This window comes from Cyprinodon variegatus, unplaced genomic scaffold, assembly GCF_000732505.1.
Source record: "Cyprinodon variegatus isolate N-32 unplaced genomic scaffold, C_variegatus-1.0 Scaffold452, whole genome shotgun sequence".
NCBI classification, from domain to species: domain Eukaryota; kingdom Metazoa; phylum Chordata; class Actinopteri; order Cyprinodontiformes; family Cyprinodontidae; genus Cyprinodon; species Cyprinodon variegatus.
Genome location: NW_015150905.1, coordinates 463,228 through 478,533, shown reverse-complemented (window position 1 = coordinate 478,533; position 15,306 = coordinate 463,228). Strand labels below are relative to the sequence as shown.

Genomic DNA, 15,306 nt, shown 5'->3' with positions numbered 1-15,306 from the left:
CTATGTAAAACATTAACCATTGAGCTTCTTCTACAGTGCATTCTGATTGGCTCTGTTTTCTTTTCTCAGATTTACAGTCATGTATGATCTGTGTAGCGAGACGAATCACCACCGTTGAAAGGACTGAGAGATTTAGCACACGCCATGAACTCTCTGGTGAGTGTAGCAACAGATGCATGCATGAGCTGAACATGTTGGCGATAAAGTGACAGGTGAGGATGCTTCCTTTGTGCTATGCTAACTGTGTATCTTCTGCTTTAGGTAAACTGATTGAGATTGAACACCACAGCTCTCTACACACCACAATGCTTCCAGGGTGGGAGGACCTGGTCAAACGCTGCATGCAGATGTTCCTTCAAAGAAGCGAAGGACAGCCATGGTCCTACAAACGGCACTATCAAGACGGTGTGTTGTTGGGCTCTTTCTGCCCCTAATCAGCAGCTCTTGTTAATATTAAATCTCGCTTTTTAAAGAGCAACATGTGCACTGTTTACGCTACCCTTTTAAAGACGTACTGAGATCGGTTGGAGCATGGTAACCGAGAGAATTGTCAGCTTAACCGTTACTACTTCGTCAGTTGTACTCGGCGCTGTTCAGTTCTGGCTCGGTCCTCAGATAACAAAGAGTGCATTAGCAGACCGCGTCATCTCCTTACTGTCAGCCTCTGTAATCATGACATTTCAGATATTAATAAAAATACTAGCTTCCGTACCGTGTCACATGATTTCCAATAATGATTCTTCTCAGCAGTGTGATTAACCTCAACGTCTCTCATTGTTTCCTGTGTCCGTAAGCCCTGATTAGACTACCTCCACAAACAATGACATATCACAATTATAACCAAACTTCCTGAATGTTACGGGCGCCGCCATGTTGATTTGCTTGTTTACCTTCTTCAATCCTAGAGAGACGTAGTACCGTAGATCATCACTAGGAGGCAAGGAACCATGCTAGTGTGATGTGTAAACGGTAGTAAGGAACCGAGATCGGCACGGTTAACTGATCTGAGCTCATTCCGAACTCGCCACAGATCAGTTTCAGAGGGGTAGTGGAAATGGGGCTATGGACAAGGAAGTGGAAAAGGAATCATTCTCCCTTTGAAATCACTGTTTGCTTCCAACTTAAACAATAACGTATACAGGACATCAATCAAAGTTGATAAAATAAAAAATTATTAGTTTGACATAAAATTTTCTCTTTTAAGAATAGGTTTGTCTGTAAAAGTATTTCTCTAAAAAATCAAGGGTTTTAGTATTTTTTCCCAATTCAAAAAGCATGGAACTGAAGAGCTTTACTCTCACTGCACGGCGTCCTTGGTACAGTTTATTTTGAAACTCTGTTAGACTAACTTTTCTCAACAAATTCGATGGGTAAAACTAGTATTTATGTTTAAGTTCAAACAGATCCACTGAAAACGCAGCATTAAATAATTGGTAGAGTCTCCATCTGTGTGATCAATATTGGTATGAGAGCAGCCCGCCTTTGAACGCCTCCGAGGTTTATTAGAAACCCTCAGAGAGTTCAGGGAAAAGTCCTGGAAGAAAATGGAAAGCATTAGTGTGGAACATTTGTTAAAAAAAATAAACTGCCGTCATGGAAGAAGCTAGACTTAACAGAAATATGTGAGAGTTTCTGTGTTAAAATTGCAGATTTTGTTTTGGAGTAATTACATGCAAGAAGGCTCTCTGCTAGCAGAGACCTTGATTGGACAATTTGGTCTACATGCAAAGTGTTAAATGTGGCGACAAATTAGCGGGATAACACAAGTTTTTTAAACACTGGTCGAACCGCAAAAAATTGGCATTTGGCTTGTTTCTTTCTTCTGTTCCTCTGAATCTCGCCTACCAGCGCTGCACATGTTTATTGAATGTTAGCGTTAGAGTTGTTTTGGTTTGATAGATCAGATGCCACTGGCGCGGTGTGTTGACATCCATATATTGTGCTCAGTTTTATCACGTAAATTAGCAGGTCAACCCTTGACTGCTGTTGTCGATCAGAGCCGAGCCGTATAAAGGCAATTTTAAACCAGGTCACTCGGTGAGTCGTTTGATCCAGGTCAACGTGGGTCTGCGAGCTTTAAACAGGTTTTTCGGCCAGTGGGAAAGGTGTATAACACTGCACCTCACCATAAACACATTGTATTGACAGTGAAACACTGAGAGCATCCTTGCAGCTCAATGCTTTCATTTTACAATCAACTCACAACTATTAATATGTTGGTCTGCTGGTTGACGACCTCCGCTAGGTACTGTGGTTACTAATTTATGGAGCCTTTTTTCTTATATTCTGGGTTAGCTTTCCATAACGGACACTCGGAGACGCCTCTCTACCGCTTCTCTCTCTCTGATGGGACCCCAGTCACGGCTCAGACAAGGACAGAGCTCTGTAGGAATCGCAACACAAATGAGCCCCTCTCTTTTCTCTCCACTCATCTGCTGCAGAGGTATAAATGCTTTCACACTAGAAAGAAAAACGTGATTGCACCCGGTGCTGATTTAATCCAATTTTTCTTTATTTATTCTCTGTAGGGAGCATAGTGCTTACCGTGGAACACAGAGCGGCCCCCTGAGGCCCCAGAACATGGGTGTGAACCATCCCAACCAGCAGATGAATATGGGTCCAGGGGGAAATATGGGCATGAATAGGGGGTACGGCATGATGGAGCAGGGCAACATGCCACAGAGAGGAGTTCCCCCTTACTCAGGGGGTGGGCGCATGAATCCCATGAACCAGATGAATCATATGAACCCCATGCATCAAATGAACCCCATGCATCAGATGAACAACATGGCTCAGATGAATCAAGGCAATCCCATGCATCCGATGAATTCAATGAACCAAATGGGATCCATCAACCAGATGAATCTGATGGGCCATCCCGCCATGCAGCAGCAACAGCAGCAGATGGGTCAGTTCCATGGCGGTGGAGCGTACGGGATGGGTATGACCAGCCCGACCCAAGCCAGCCCAGGGATCAGTGGTCCCCACAATGTGATGGGTTCGCCCAGAGTCCGAGGAAGCCCCAAGACAGCTGCCAGCCCCTTCTCTCCTGGAGGTATCACTAAAACTTTCACTAAAACTGTAAATAAATGCTTTAAATCTGAATGAAAAAATGTACATTATTATATTTTTATACATTCTTTTTTTTCCTTGTCACAGCTCTGAGCTCTCCTATGGGCCCCAGCCATACTGGGAACTCTGGAAGTGGGACAGGAGGATCCAGCTACTCCAGCAGCTCCTTAAACGCCCTCCAAGCCATCAGTGAAGGTGTTGGTAATCCAATGCCTGCATCTCTCACATCGCCACCGCCCCACAAACCAGACAGCTCCCCAAGCATCAACTCCACCAATCAGGCTAAAACGGCCCCCCCACCATATTCCGAATCCAAGAGCCCGGGCAGCTCATTGGGGGCTGCTGGAGAGCAGCAGTCCCAGCAGCATCCACACACCCCGACCACTGAGGGGCTTCCTGACAGGCCGGACAGCCAGGCTTGTCTTGGTGCGGGAGAGTCCAACCGACGGGCCCCTGACAAGTGCAACAAAAAGCTTCTGCAGCTCCTCACATCCACAGATGAGCTGGTGCCTCCTAATCAGACTCTAAGCTCTGCTTCTATGTCAACTTCTGATGCTAAGGATGGCGCCCCAGGAGTGACCAGTCCTTCCTCTACAACAGGCGTGTCTTCCTCCACCAATGGGAGTCACGGTACTGTGTCTTCCTCAGGAGGCACGAGCCAATCACTGCAGGAGAAACACAAAATCCTTCACAAGCTCCTTCAGAATGGGAACACGCCTGATGATGTGGCCCGCATCACAGCCGAGGCCACAGGTAAGAGCAGCTTGGAACCTGGCACAACAGAGCCGGGTCCGGCTGCCTTAAAGGGATCTGAAGCCAAGAAGGAGCAGCATAGCCCCAAAAAGGAGAAGCCTCGCCCGCTCCTTCAATACCTCCTCAATAAAGATGACTCTAAAGAAAGTGGTGATGTAAAGCCAAAGCTGGAGGATTTGGAAAGGAGAGGAACAAAAGGCATTGGAGTCACCAGCTCAGGCCCTCATAGCATGGATGGAAAGGTGAAGCTGGAGCCATCTGATGAGGTAGGACTTCATCTCTGTCTTTCGTAGATTGTTAGTTTAAATAAACAGCCTTCATTTGTTATGAATTATTTATGTCATCAGACGGAAACCCTGGAGACCATTTTGGGCAATCCAAGGAGCAACTCTGGATTCTACCCTGAACCAGACTCCAGAGCTGGGAAGGATACTGGAAGCAAACAGGGAGCTATGCATGACACTTTACTTGGTGAGTCATCCTTATTAAATACATCAGAAGCATCATGAAACACTATAAATGATTGGTGGAGAAACAAAAAATCTGTACCCAGCACAAACACTGAACTTTTTCCTTACCAAATGGGATTTTATACAGATGCATTCAGCCCCCTTGATACAGTAGTGTGTTTAACTACCTACAGTTACAGCTGAAGCTCTATTGGAGGTTCTCTGTGTTGGTCCGATTCAATGAATACTGAAGATTTTGGTTTGCTTCTCAGATGGGGAAAGAGTCTCCAGCCTGCCAGCCCAGCGAGCTCCTTTTCAGAGAGCATTGTCCCTGGATGCTAAGCCCCTGGATGGAGACATGGCAGCAGGAGGTGGACTGGCAACAAGACAGACTATCCCCTGTCCACCTATGGTCAAACAGGAGAGCATGGATCCTTCCATACGACCAGGAGCTGTGCCCAATGGCTTCCCTGGAGGCATGGGTGTCTGTCCACCACGAGGAAATTCAACAAGTAATTTAAACACAAAACTCTTTACATAGAAATGAGACAACATGCAAAAGTCAATGTAAACTACCTCTACCGTGTGTGTGCTGCAATGGTTGTTTTTTAAATGGTTCAATGTATGTTGACCAGGAGGCATGGGCAGAGGCATGCATCAGCGCCCTCCAATGGCAGGTCCTGGAGAATGGGGGATGCAGAGGCCCAATAGCAACCCTGTGAGCGGACCGGGACATCCAGGCATGGCTCGTTCTGGCCAAATGGGAGTACCCATGATGAGCCGTTCCAACAGCGTCCCTGCAAACACCAGATCTATGCTGCAGCAACAACTCATGGATCTGGGTATGTCCTCCCCCTCATCGTCTGACGTTTTGTCACTTGGTTCAAGGCTGCCGTTCATACAGTCTGGTTAAATAGATCCTCCTTTTTAATGGTTTTATTATTTCCATCTGTTTTCAACTGTTACTTATGCAGGTAATAATGAAGGTGGTATGACCATGAGTCCATTTGGTGGAAATGGGCCCCCCCCTCAGTCTCCGTCTTGGCCTGACCCGGCCATGGGAATGGACAGACAACCAAACTGTACAAATAGGTGAATATTTTGAGGCTTTGAACTGATTTTTTTTTAAAACACCCTTTTAATCATAGGTTTGATTGTACACGTGCAAACCGATTGCTTTACTTATATCCTGTCCTATTGACTTAGGGACACGTTTGTGCATCCTCTTGAGGAACTCCTGGGCACTCTGCCAGGTAATGATGGTCCAACTGATGAACTTATGGACCAGCTGGACTCTTTGCTCAAAACCGCCGACGTCATCGCTTTGCAAGAGATAGACCGAGCCCTGGGGATCCCCGAAATTGTGGGCCAGGTAGGATCATGCGCAACTCTTATTCATCTTCCAGCAGCACACCCTTTAGTTATTGATTCAGCAGAAAGTTAATGACTTCTGTGATTTTGGATCATTTCTCTTTCTCATTATACCTCTAAAGCTTGACTGAAATTTGGATTAGCTTTTTTAGTGCTATTCTATTGATCATTCTCACGATTGGGTAATTGGACAACAAAAGTCACATTCTGCAGTTTGTGCACTTATTGCTTTAGCTTCTTTTATAAGTAATAGGAATATATGAAGAAATCCAAATAGTTCAGGTCTTTTTTTAAATATGAAAGTAAAAAGTATATGAAGCAATAAAACACTATCTCTGTGGTGAAAATACTCATAAACAAAAAGTGAATAAAAGTTCACATTTTTTCTTTTTTACATTAAGTACCATAGATCTATTTAATTCAAATAAAACTCTTCTACATTAAGGGTCAGGTTACAAACTTCTTGGTTTTGGTATAAAAACTTTCATTCATCAAAAAGGTAAACAATTGCTTTATTAATAATTTATTATAATTTATGTATAGTAAAAACTCTCCTCTCGGCTCCACCCCTCTCTTTTTTTTTTTTTTACAATGGTATGATCCTCTCAGGCTGACCAAGCAATAATTTATTTCTGGTGAAAGCAAAGGTTGGGACAGAGCCATGAGTAAACATTGAGCAGCGCTTGGAGCTCAGTCAATGCTAACTGTCTTACTGCACAGTTTTCATTTGTTTTTTATAAATTTAAAGAGAACCTATACCTTCAAAACTGTACTTCTTTCCCTGCGCTTCTTTTTACCTGTTGCTAGCTCAGCTCCCTCCATTGTTAACAGCACTTAAATTGCTGGGTAGGCTATCATTATCGGTAAGATAAACAATAAATTTAGATCACATAACATCTGATTTTGTTTGCACCAGGCCCAGGGACCTGAAGGCCCTCAGCAATGCGCGGATCAAGTCCAGGGGCCGTGCCTCCCATCAGAGCCCTTTGCAGGTCTTGACTCCTCAATGACCATGGGCCAAAAATCTGTGTACGGTCAGGCCTACCCAGGCCCCCCATCCATGGGAATGCAGCCTGGCTATGCTGGTAATGCGATGCAAGGCCAATCTCCCGGAGGTTTCAACCCCATGATGAATCAGATGGGCCAGACGGGAGGCTTCCCTGGCATGGCAAACATGGGGGTCATGGGTAACCCTCGCGCAAACATGCAAAGACCTCGCATGATGACTGCCACCAAGCCTCTCCGTCTGCAGCTACAGCAGAGGCTGCAGGGACAGCAGGTGATCACACTGCCCATATTCACCATGTATTTTCTTCTATAGTATTCTGATTCACTTTGAATTTTGCAAAGATTTCAGTTTTTTTAATTGTTTTATTTCTGGTTTAGCAGTTTATGAACCAGGCACGACAAAGCATGAAAATGGAAAACTTCCCTGGATCAAGCCCTCCCATGCGCTCAGCCATGCAGCCTGGCATGCAGTCAGCAGGGATGAGTGGTCAGGTATGCAGTCAACACCCTATCATTTAAAAATGACTGAACAGGGCTTGTTGATGGTTGAACCAGGAACTGCTTGGATTATTGTTTGCAGCCTGGTCCTATGAATACCCAGATGATGGCTCAGCGCACCAGGGACAACCTGTTGAGGAGGCAAAGGGTGATGATGCTGGTGCAGCAGCAGAATCAGGCAGCAGCAGCAGGCGGCTTCAGTCCTCCTCCTAATGTCACCGCACCAGGAGGCATAGAAAGCCCCATGGGAGTACCCCCCATAAATCAGCCCGGACAGCAAGGTTTCAGTTATGGAAATAACTACGGTGAGTAGAGTGAGGCTGAGACGTCTTTCAGCAGCATTTCTATCTGATTCTCAGGTTTCAGCATCATTGCTGCTGTTTTTGCAGGAATGAACCAGCAGGGGGACACAACATTCATGGCTCCTGGTAGCAGTCCACCAGGAAACATGATGCAGGGCCGAATGGGCGGCCCTCCACAAAACGCCATGATGGCTGTGCGGCAGGGGAACCCCCAGGGTGGACACATGTACCCATCTGGAGACATGAAAGGCTGGCCACAGGGGGGCATGCAGCGCAATAAGTGGGTATCCCCAACCTTCAATAATTGGTTCCTTTAAATATTCTTCAAATTTCCTTTAGGTGCCATAACCTGAGAGATGTTTCTAATAGATATATTTGTTTTTTTGTCTTCCAGCCCGTATCCTCAGCAACAGTTCCCACAGCAGGCCAGCCAGGGTCAGTTTGGACCCATGATGATGAACAACACGATGAGTGGACCAGGGCCGGTCGGTGGCTCAGCAGCAGGACAGATGGCTCAGATGCCCGGTCAAATGCAGGGCCAGATGGGCATGAACCCCATGGGAATGAACAGACTCCCAATGGGACCTGACCAGGTAGATAAAACTTAGATTCTATACACCAATTTGCAGTGTAACCCTACAGTCTGGACATATAGTCACACTACATTCACAGATTTCAGTGTTTTATTTGGTTGCTATTGTAACAGACCCAAGGTAAAATCACATTTTGTGAGTTTGAAACGAAAAACATGGGGCCTGATGTTTAAAAGGTCTGCATTAATTAAAACGGGTGCAAACTTGTTTACACATCCACAATACTGATGCTATGCAAATGATTGATTGTGATTCTGGGTGCACAGACAGATGCTGTGCACATTGTAATAAGGAAGGGAGAATAATACTAGTGGTGAAAAGTGATTTTGCAGGGAGCAGTTCTGTGTCAGAATGACAGAACTTGGATTTAAAAAAAGTATTAGCTATTATATAACATCCATCTTAGAGCCTGAAAGTACATCTATGTACAACTATGTTTGGTTTTTGGAAGACAATCTTCCTTTAAGACACAGAAGGTTGATTAATAATCTAATTCTTGCCCTGTCTCTGCAGAAGTATTGCTGAGGACCTCTAGTCGGGAAGGTCGGATCGGGACGCACGACAGTAAATATTTACCTGCAAAAAAGAATCTGACAGAAGAGTGGCTACAGTGTGGGATTAGAGGCCGTTGTGCTGCAGTGAAAGAAACTGGCCTGAGACACTTCTTTGTGCAAAGCGTCATTCCACGTTGGAGCCTTGGAAGCACAGAGACGACACAGCTGTGTTTGAGTGGCTAACCTAAAGCTGTCAGGCAGTATTCAGCACCACAGCCACCATTCAGAACTGGACTAAGGTACAACTGGCTGTGGCTGCACTTTACCAGTAGCTTATGTGTTTCTGGAGGGAAAAAGGTGGATGCAATATTCCTTCATCTTGACAGCCTTACTAGAGATTCAATGCCTTTACAACAGTATGTTTAGTTTCTATTTTCCTTAGCCTTTGAACGCACCTCATTCTTAAGTCATTGAAAGCTATAAGCACACAGTTTATTAAGAATATGCAGATTCGAGCAATAATTCTTGCCTCTATGCTTTCGACTGTAACTGAGCATCATAATCCATGTTAAGAAACGAAAGGTACTGCAGTATTAGATGTCTCATATGTCTTCTGTGAATATGAATTGTAAATATTGGAGAAATATATATCAAACCTGCTTTTTTTTAGGCCCATTCTTGCACAGAAAGATGAGACCTGGTTGTATTTTTGTGTCCCATAGGTCAAAGCTTATTTGGTTTGTTTTTTTTTTTTTATAATTTGCAATACATTTGGGTTTCTGTTCTTCTCATTTTCTGAATGCTTTTAAAGGTTTGTCATCTTTTAGCAAGGCACTTTTTTATAAAGGAGGAGTATCTAACGTGTTGAAGAGTGACACCTAAAATCACGTACACGCTCTGATCTGGTTTTGTAACAACGCATTAACTCTGACTAAAGTCTGTCGAAGGACCACCAGGCGGGTGATTTGGAGTATTCTGGCGAGCAATCCTAAATTTGATGAATTAAAAGCCTGATTTATAATCTAAAAAACCAGTCTGTGAGTAAATGTAAAAATGAACTTGCTGCTCGAACAAACTCAACAAGTTTCACCTCTGATCGGAAACCGTGTGTTGTTTACGTCCATTAGAGGTTTTACTGTTTTAGTTAGTATTGTCCTCCACAGCGGGTTTCGCTTTCCCGCCGTGTCTCACTTCCTGCCTGACTCATGACATTCCCGTCAAACTGCTGCGTTGGTCCGAAAAAACAGACCCCTGGCCTGGCTTGGTTGGACCATCGAGGGTGATTGAATGTTTAATTTTTTTTATTTCTTGTGGTAGTCATTCAGGCATAGTACAACCTAACCTTTTTTTTTTAATGTTGGAACATAAACCAAACGGCTTTAGCGTTTTGGGGGTCATGCAGGAAGTTGGTTGAAGAGACGGAACAAAAAGAGCCCCCACCTTAGTTTCGACTGTTAGAAAACCGGCAGGATCTACCTTTTCAGCACGCGCAATCCAAAGATATTTTTCCACATCTTTGTATAGTTTGAAGTTTCTGATGTACATTTTTTTTTTTTTTTATGAGATGTGTTATCTATTATTGGAATCGTAAATGGGTCTATATCATGGATCTGTTTAAAAGAAAAAAAGGAGAAAAAAAAACAACATAGGAAGGTTGTGGAAATGGAGGAAACTGCTCAGCTCGGTAGAGCAAATAGAACCTGAAACGTCTCATTTTCTGGAAGTTTTCCCTTCAGGGAAAAAAATAGCATGTTTTGCTGTGTTCAAGAAATACCAATGTAACGACATCCACTTTGAAACATATCAAATATTTCCTCTATTTTTTCAGGAAGCAGCATTGTTCAACTGTCCAGATTTTGTTACTTCAAGGAAAAGGAACTTTGTAGAGTTGGATGAAGTGCAAAAGAGACACATTTTTAGTTTTTCTTTGTTTGGAGGTGGAATAAGCTGACATTTTACGGGATGTATATGACAAATTTCTCTCTGTTGATGTTGATATTGTTGTAAATACAAATTTATATTTAAACGTTCTCGAGTCTGCATTCATTACTGAACACACATAATCAGTAAATATAAAAAAAAACATTCCTCATTCTTTTAAAAGAAAAAAATGCTTTTACTTTCCCTTATTACAGCAGCATAATAATAAACACCTGCATGCGTTAGCCAATTTAACTTGTAATCTTTTTTTAAATGATTCTCACCATTTAATCACCCATGTAAAACTTCAACTAAAAATCTGCTTTTACATGCACATAGTTACCATGTTAAAAATGCACATCTAAAATTAGACTAAAGGAAATAAAATATTTTAATGTTCTGTTTTTAACTGATTATAAAATTGTTTTATGTAATTTTAAATATCCGAACCCTGAGTCTTGTTATCAAGCTCTTTTTTTTTTTCATTTTAACTCTAATTTGATTTATAATTAGGTGCTAGAATATCAACATTTACATTCAGCAAACTATTGAAGTGTTTTCTTGAGCAGTTTAAAGGGCTGTGTTCACTCCTGGACCACAGCATTACCCTCTTTACACCAAACAATACATGTAAACACTCCTGTTTTAATAATTGGCTTGCATTTTTTTTTTTTTTTTTTTTTTTGGGTTACTGGTGTGATGGTCCACCTTTCGTTCAATGCATGCAAATCCTGCAAACGAACGTCCTTCCAGTTCGAGATTTTCAAATCTGAAAATGTCTCTAGTTTTTACAAATTTTGTCTACATGAAAATAACATTACATTACATTTTTTCACCAAACATTGATTAGTCAATGAGCGAACTGATCTAATCCAGTGGTTCCCAAAACAAAAAACAGGGAAAGCTAATGTATTTGTTTAGTATAAAAGTATGACCAGTAAATTAAAGGATATAACATTTACTACCAATAAAGAAAATTGAAATCATATTAAAAATTACTCTACCTTAAGGAACCACTATTCCATTTATCGGTGGTTACTTTTGGTTCTGTTATTTAACTAATAGATTGCGGATTTACTGTTTTTTAAAATCTTGTTCATTTTCTTCTGATGAAGCAGCAAACGTTTGGATTAAACAATATTAATTATAAGGAACGATTGAAGAGAATGAGCTCTAAATTGTTTCCATATATTTTCTATGATTCCATGTAAAAGTAGAAAAGCTACATCTCTGCAAGTTTGCAAAGTTGCCATGTAACCAGAAGAGGGCGCTGTTGTCACAGTTTTTTTCCTTCATTGTTGCGATCCTGGTTGTAATACATTAAAACGTCACTAGAGGGAGCCAAACGAGACGATACAAGGATCCATCCGCTTCTGTATATTTAAGGATTAAAAGAAAAATACATAATTGTCATATGAAGAATCTCAACCACAGCAGAGCTCTGATTGTATATATTGATAAAAGAATATAAAAGATGACAGAGACCAACACAGTGGGCTTAATCGGATTACACAATGATCATTTACATCTGGTTTATGTTGCAGATTATTAAATATTTGCTGAATAGCAGAATCAGGAGCAGTTTGATAGAAGCCAATAAAGATCTTGTATGTGTTAAGTAACTCCACACAGAGCCAGACAGCTCCTGAAATGAAACAAGAGCATTTTCTGCTTTCTCTCTGTGTATATTAATAGGTAACTTATGGAGTATGAGTGTACTGTGGGAATCTCTCTCTCCTCCCTCTCCTTGTCTTTGGCGTGATTCCCAGCCCATCTGCGGCCTGGCCCGCGGATTACTGTTTGTTAATGTTTCAATCAGCTGTGTGTTGAGGAATGTGGAGCTATTTAACCTGAACTTCCCCAGGTGTGCCGAGGCGCCGCTCAGTCTGGGCCCCGCCGCCCTCCCCTGCCCTTGGCACAAAGCTATCACACAAACACAATCACACACTGGCCGCGGCGGGGCTGCAGCTGTGCGCATCGCACCGCAGGGAAATGGGAAAAACATTGCACCAGGGAGACAGAATAAATCTTAGAGCGAATCGCCTCGCCAAAACGCCTTTTTTTATTTTTTCCCCCTAACCGCTGAAAGAGTGGCCGAAACAGAGCTGCAGATTTACGCGATAACATATAGGAACAGAACATTCAAATTATTTGTTAGTTTTTTTTCTTCTTTCCTCATTAACCTTTTTTTTTTCATTCCTGTTGAATATTAAACCGAAATAGTTTTGCTTTAAGGTTGGACTACATCTTTATTTATTGAGGTTTCCGCTTGTAATGTGATACACTAATGGCCCACAGAGAGGCAAATGAGCAATTTAACTACATGGATATGAGCCATTATGTTTACCACCAGCTGCTGGATGTTAGGCTACCTGTGAAGAAGGCCCAAAGAGAAAGATATATTTTTAATCAATGATAATCTGAAATCCTGAGGCAGGGGTTTATTTAGAACATCACTGTAGAATGATCCTACCTTTTAACAAGAGATATTATCTAGAAAGGTTTTGTTTTAATCATGAAAACAGGAAGTATTTTGTTTATTTTTCTATCATTACTGCAAACCAGTAATCAATTAACCAATTAAATATGCATCTGACTCCTGCATCTGCATTTCAGTGCTGGGCATTGAAAAAAAAAAACTGCCAGATAAAAAAAAAGCGGTACATTTTTTGCCTCCTATAAAATTTTTAAAAGTGAAAAATATAATGCAAACTGCTTTTGGCATATAGTTAATCTTAGTTACCTTAACACAGTTTTATGTTAGCAGGGTAGGACTTAAAACAATTGTGTTAAAGTAACTAAATATGATTAAGTAAATGCCAAAAGTGGTTGCATCATTTTTTTCAGAGTGACTGTTATGGTCAGTTTAAACATCTCATCACAGCTCCATGATAAACAGTTAAATTAGACATGTTACCTGTACATAAATTTTCAAGCTTAGAATATATCAGATAGATATTAGGGTTTTGGTGATGGGTAAAAGTGGGGCCCCAAATCAAAGTCATCAGGGCCCCATATAAGCTTTATCTAACCATGAATGGGAACACTTTCTGGCAATTGTGTGAAGTTTAGTGGCCTGTTTTCATTCTGAAGTAATAAAACATTCAGACCTGTGTAAAATCACACCTCTTAAGCAGCAAAAAGTGAAATTATGTAAATAAATCTGGAGGTCATGAATTCATCCTGCTGTAGTATTTCTCAGTCAGAAACAAACAAGACAAAGGTTTCATGTTCAAAAAATAGTGTTCTTGTTTTAATAAAAACGCAAATAAAGTACATTGTAAGAAAACAATATCTTCACATACTGTGGCATTGTAATATACAATACAGTTTGTCACTCAGGAATCTGAGAAATTATTTTTTCTTCTTTTACAAAATGTTTGGAATTCTTTATAGGATTTACAAAATACAAAAGAGCATGGCAGAATCACAAGTTGTTGTTTTTCAGAAACTCTACAAGCAACAAGCCGACGTTAGTCGCTCTGAACTTTAGTCTTGGTCCCCCTGACTAACCCAGTCTAGATCTGAACACCACCGCTCTCTGAGCCCTCGGATGAATCGAGAGCTGAGTGACAAGAGTCCGCAGCGACCGGAGGATTCCCAGTCTGGTTTTCTAGCATTTGATTCTGGGAGTTTTGAAACATCCCGATACAGTTCAAGGCGCTAGATTTCGATGTGGTCCAGAAGTCCCTCTTGGTTCGCCTTGTTGGTTCTCCTCTGGCGCAGGCTTCCATGGTGATGGAGATGATGCTCAATCAACTCTTAACGGCACATTATCCTCTCTTCTGAGCAGCCATTCTACAGAAGGAAAGAAAAAAAAAGGAGCTGGTCAGTGCATGTTGGTCACAGATGTTCTACGCGTAAAGGCTGCGCATTTACGCACAGGTTTGGCAACTTTACGCACGTGCATTCTCGTTTTAGGAAACGCTTTAATCTATGATATTTACCTCCACTGAGATGCTGGCGAGCTCTGCGTTCAGCGTGGTCAGCGGCGTGCGTGGGACGGCGTGCTGCTGGCGGCTCTTCTCCGGCTCATCCAGTTCGACCTGCAGGTCCCAGATGTAATCGATGACGTGCTGCAGAATCTCCACCTTGCTCGCCTTCTTGTTGGTGGGCAGGGTGGGCACCAGCTCTTTCAGCTTGCTGTAGCAGCTGTTCATGTCCTGCAGGAATACGCTCATCTGCTCGTCCAGCAGCGGGATCTTGCACTTGGAGATGGCCAAGCTCTGCTCGGAGAGGCCGATCTCTCCGCCGACCTTGCTCTTCAGGGCGCAGGTAGATCCGACAACCTTCATCTTGTCTTTAGCTTCCACAGATGCTGAGGCTTTGATAGATACGGTAGGCTTCTCCTCCTTTCTTAGAGATGTCGACAAGTCTGTGTTGACAGTTCGCAACGTCCACATGGGGAAGCCTCCTTGATTTTATAGGAAAGCAGCCGGTCGGGGGGCGTGTCGGAGCGGTTCTGTTTGAAGGAGGACAGCCAATCAGAGGCGGTCTAAAGCATCCCTGTCAGCCAATGCCTGCGCTCGGCTGGTTATCGGAATTTACAATCTGTTTGAGGGATGGCGTTACAAATGGAAACAAATGTGTGTCTTTTATGGGTAATATGTGGGAATCCAGCTGTCCACGGCTTGGGGACTCTGCAGGTGTGGATTGCCTGGGGACAGTCAATGGGTGGTGAATGCTGGGCCATGCGCTGAGAGAATGTGTGTGGGATGGGATGGAGTGAATAGGATGAATGGTTAATGGCAATTAGGCCACCGCAGTGCCCCAGATTTGCCTTTGACAATTGTTGAAGGTCCTGCAGATGTGCCAGACAATGGTACAGTAAATTTAGGGAATTAAT

At 42.6% G+C, this 15,306-nt stretch overlaps 2 protein-coding genes across 4 annotated transcripts in view; one reads left to right on the top strand and one right to left on the bottom strand.

Moving 5' to 3' along the window:
• The window catches only part of LOC107093901 (nuclear receptor coactivator 3-like), a 39,768-nt gene extending 29,991 nt beyond the window's left edge, over positions 1–9,777 (top strand). For 2 of the 3 annotated variants that reach the window (XM_015389230.1, XM_015389231.1), the window contains exons 9-24: positions 70–156; positions 262–405; positions 2,296–2,443; positions 2,529–3,055; positions 3,160–4,091; positions 4,173–4,296; positions 4,547–4,786; positions 4,910–5,116; positions 5,249–5,366; positions 5,475–5,646; positions 6,562–6,924; positions 7,035–7,145; positions 7,234–7,456; positions 7,541–7,733; positions 7,848–8,046; positions 8,560–9,777. In XM_015389230.1, the coding sequence (XP_015244716.1) occupies positions 70–156; positions 262–405; positions 2,296–2,443; positions 2,529–3,055; positions 3,160–4,091; positions 4,173–4,296; positions 4,547–4,786; positions 4,910–5,116; positions 5,249–5,366; positions 5,475–5,646; positions 6,562–6,924; positions 7,035–7,145; positions 7,234–7,456; positions 7,541–7,733; positions 7,848–8,046; positions 8,560–8,571 (3,800 nt within the window). In that variant the 3' untranslated portion in view covers positions 8,572–9,777. Of the gene's footprint in view, positions 1–69; positions 157–261; positions 406–2,295; positions 2,444–2,528; positions 3,056–3,159; positions 4,092–4,172; positions 4,297–4,546; positions 4,787–4,909; positions 5,117–5,248; positions 5,367–5,474; positions 5,647–6,561; positions 6,925–7,031; positions 7,146–7,233; positions 7,457–7,540; positions 7,734–7,847; positions 8,047–8,559 lie in introns of all 3 variants that reach the window. The other variant, XM_015389229.1, reaches the window with a different exon arrangement.
• Positions 9,778–13,827: 4,050 nt separating this feature from the next.
• On the bottom strand, positions 13,828–14,866 carry LOC107093887 (DNA-binding protein inhibitor ID-1-like). Its single transcript, XM_015389210.1, has 2 exons — positions 14,408–14,866; positions 13,828–14,258 (listed from the first exon to the last, which is right to left on the bottom strand). The coding sequence occupies exons 1-2, from the start codon at positions 14,861–14,863 to the stop codon at positions 14,223–14,225; spliced, it is 492 nt and encodes a 163-aa protein (XP_015244696.1). The 5' UTR covers positions 14,864–14,866; the 3' UTR covers positions 13,828–14,222.
• Between the last annotated feature and the right edge of the window lie 440 nt (positions 14,867–15,306).

Bases quoted from the DNA above. Each gene is read 5' to 3' on its own strand.
- LOC107093887 (XM_015389210.1), bottom strand. From the start codon at position 14,863: ATGTGGACGTTGCGAACTGTCAACACAGACTTGTCGACATCTCTAAGA. The intron at 14,259-14,407 runs GTAAATATCATA...TTCCTTCTGTAG, and splicing joins TCGCCAGCATCTCAGTGGAG to AATGGCTGCTCAGAAGAGAG.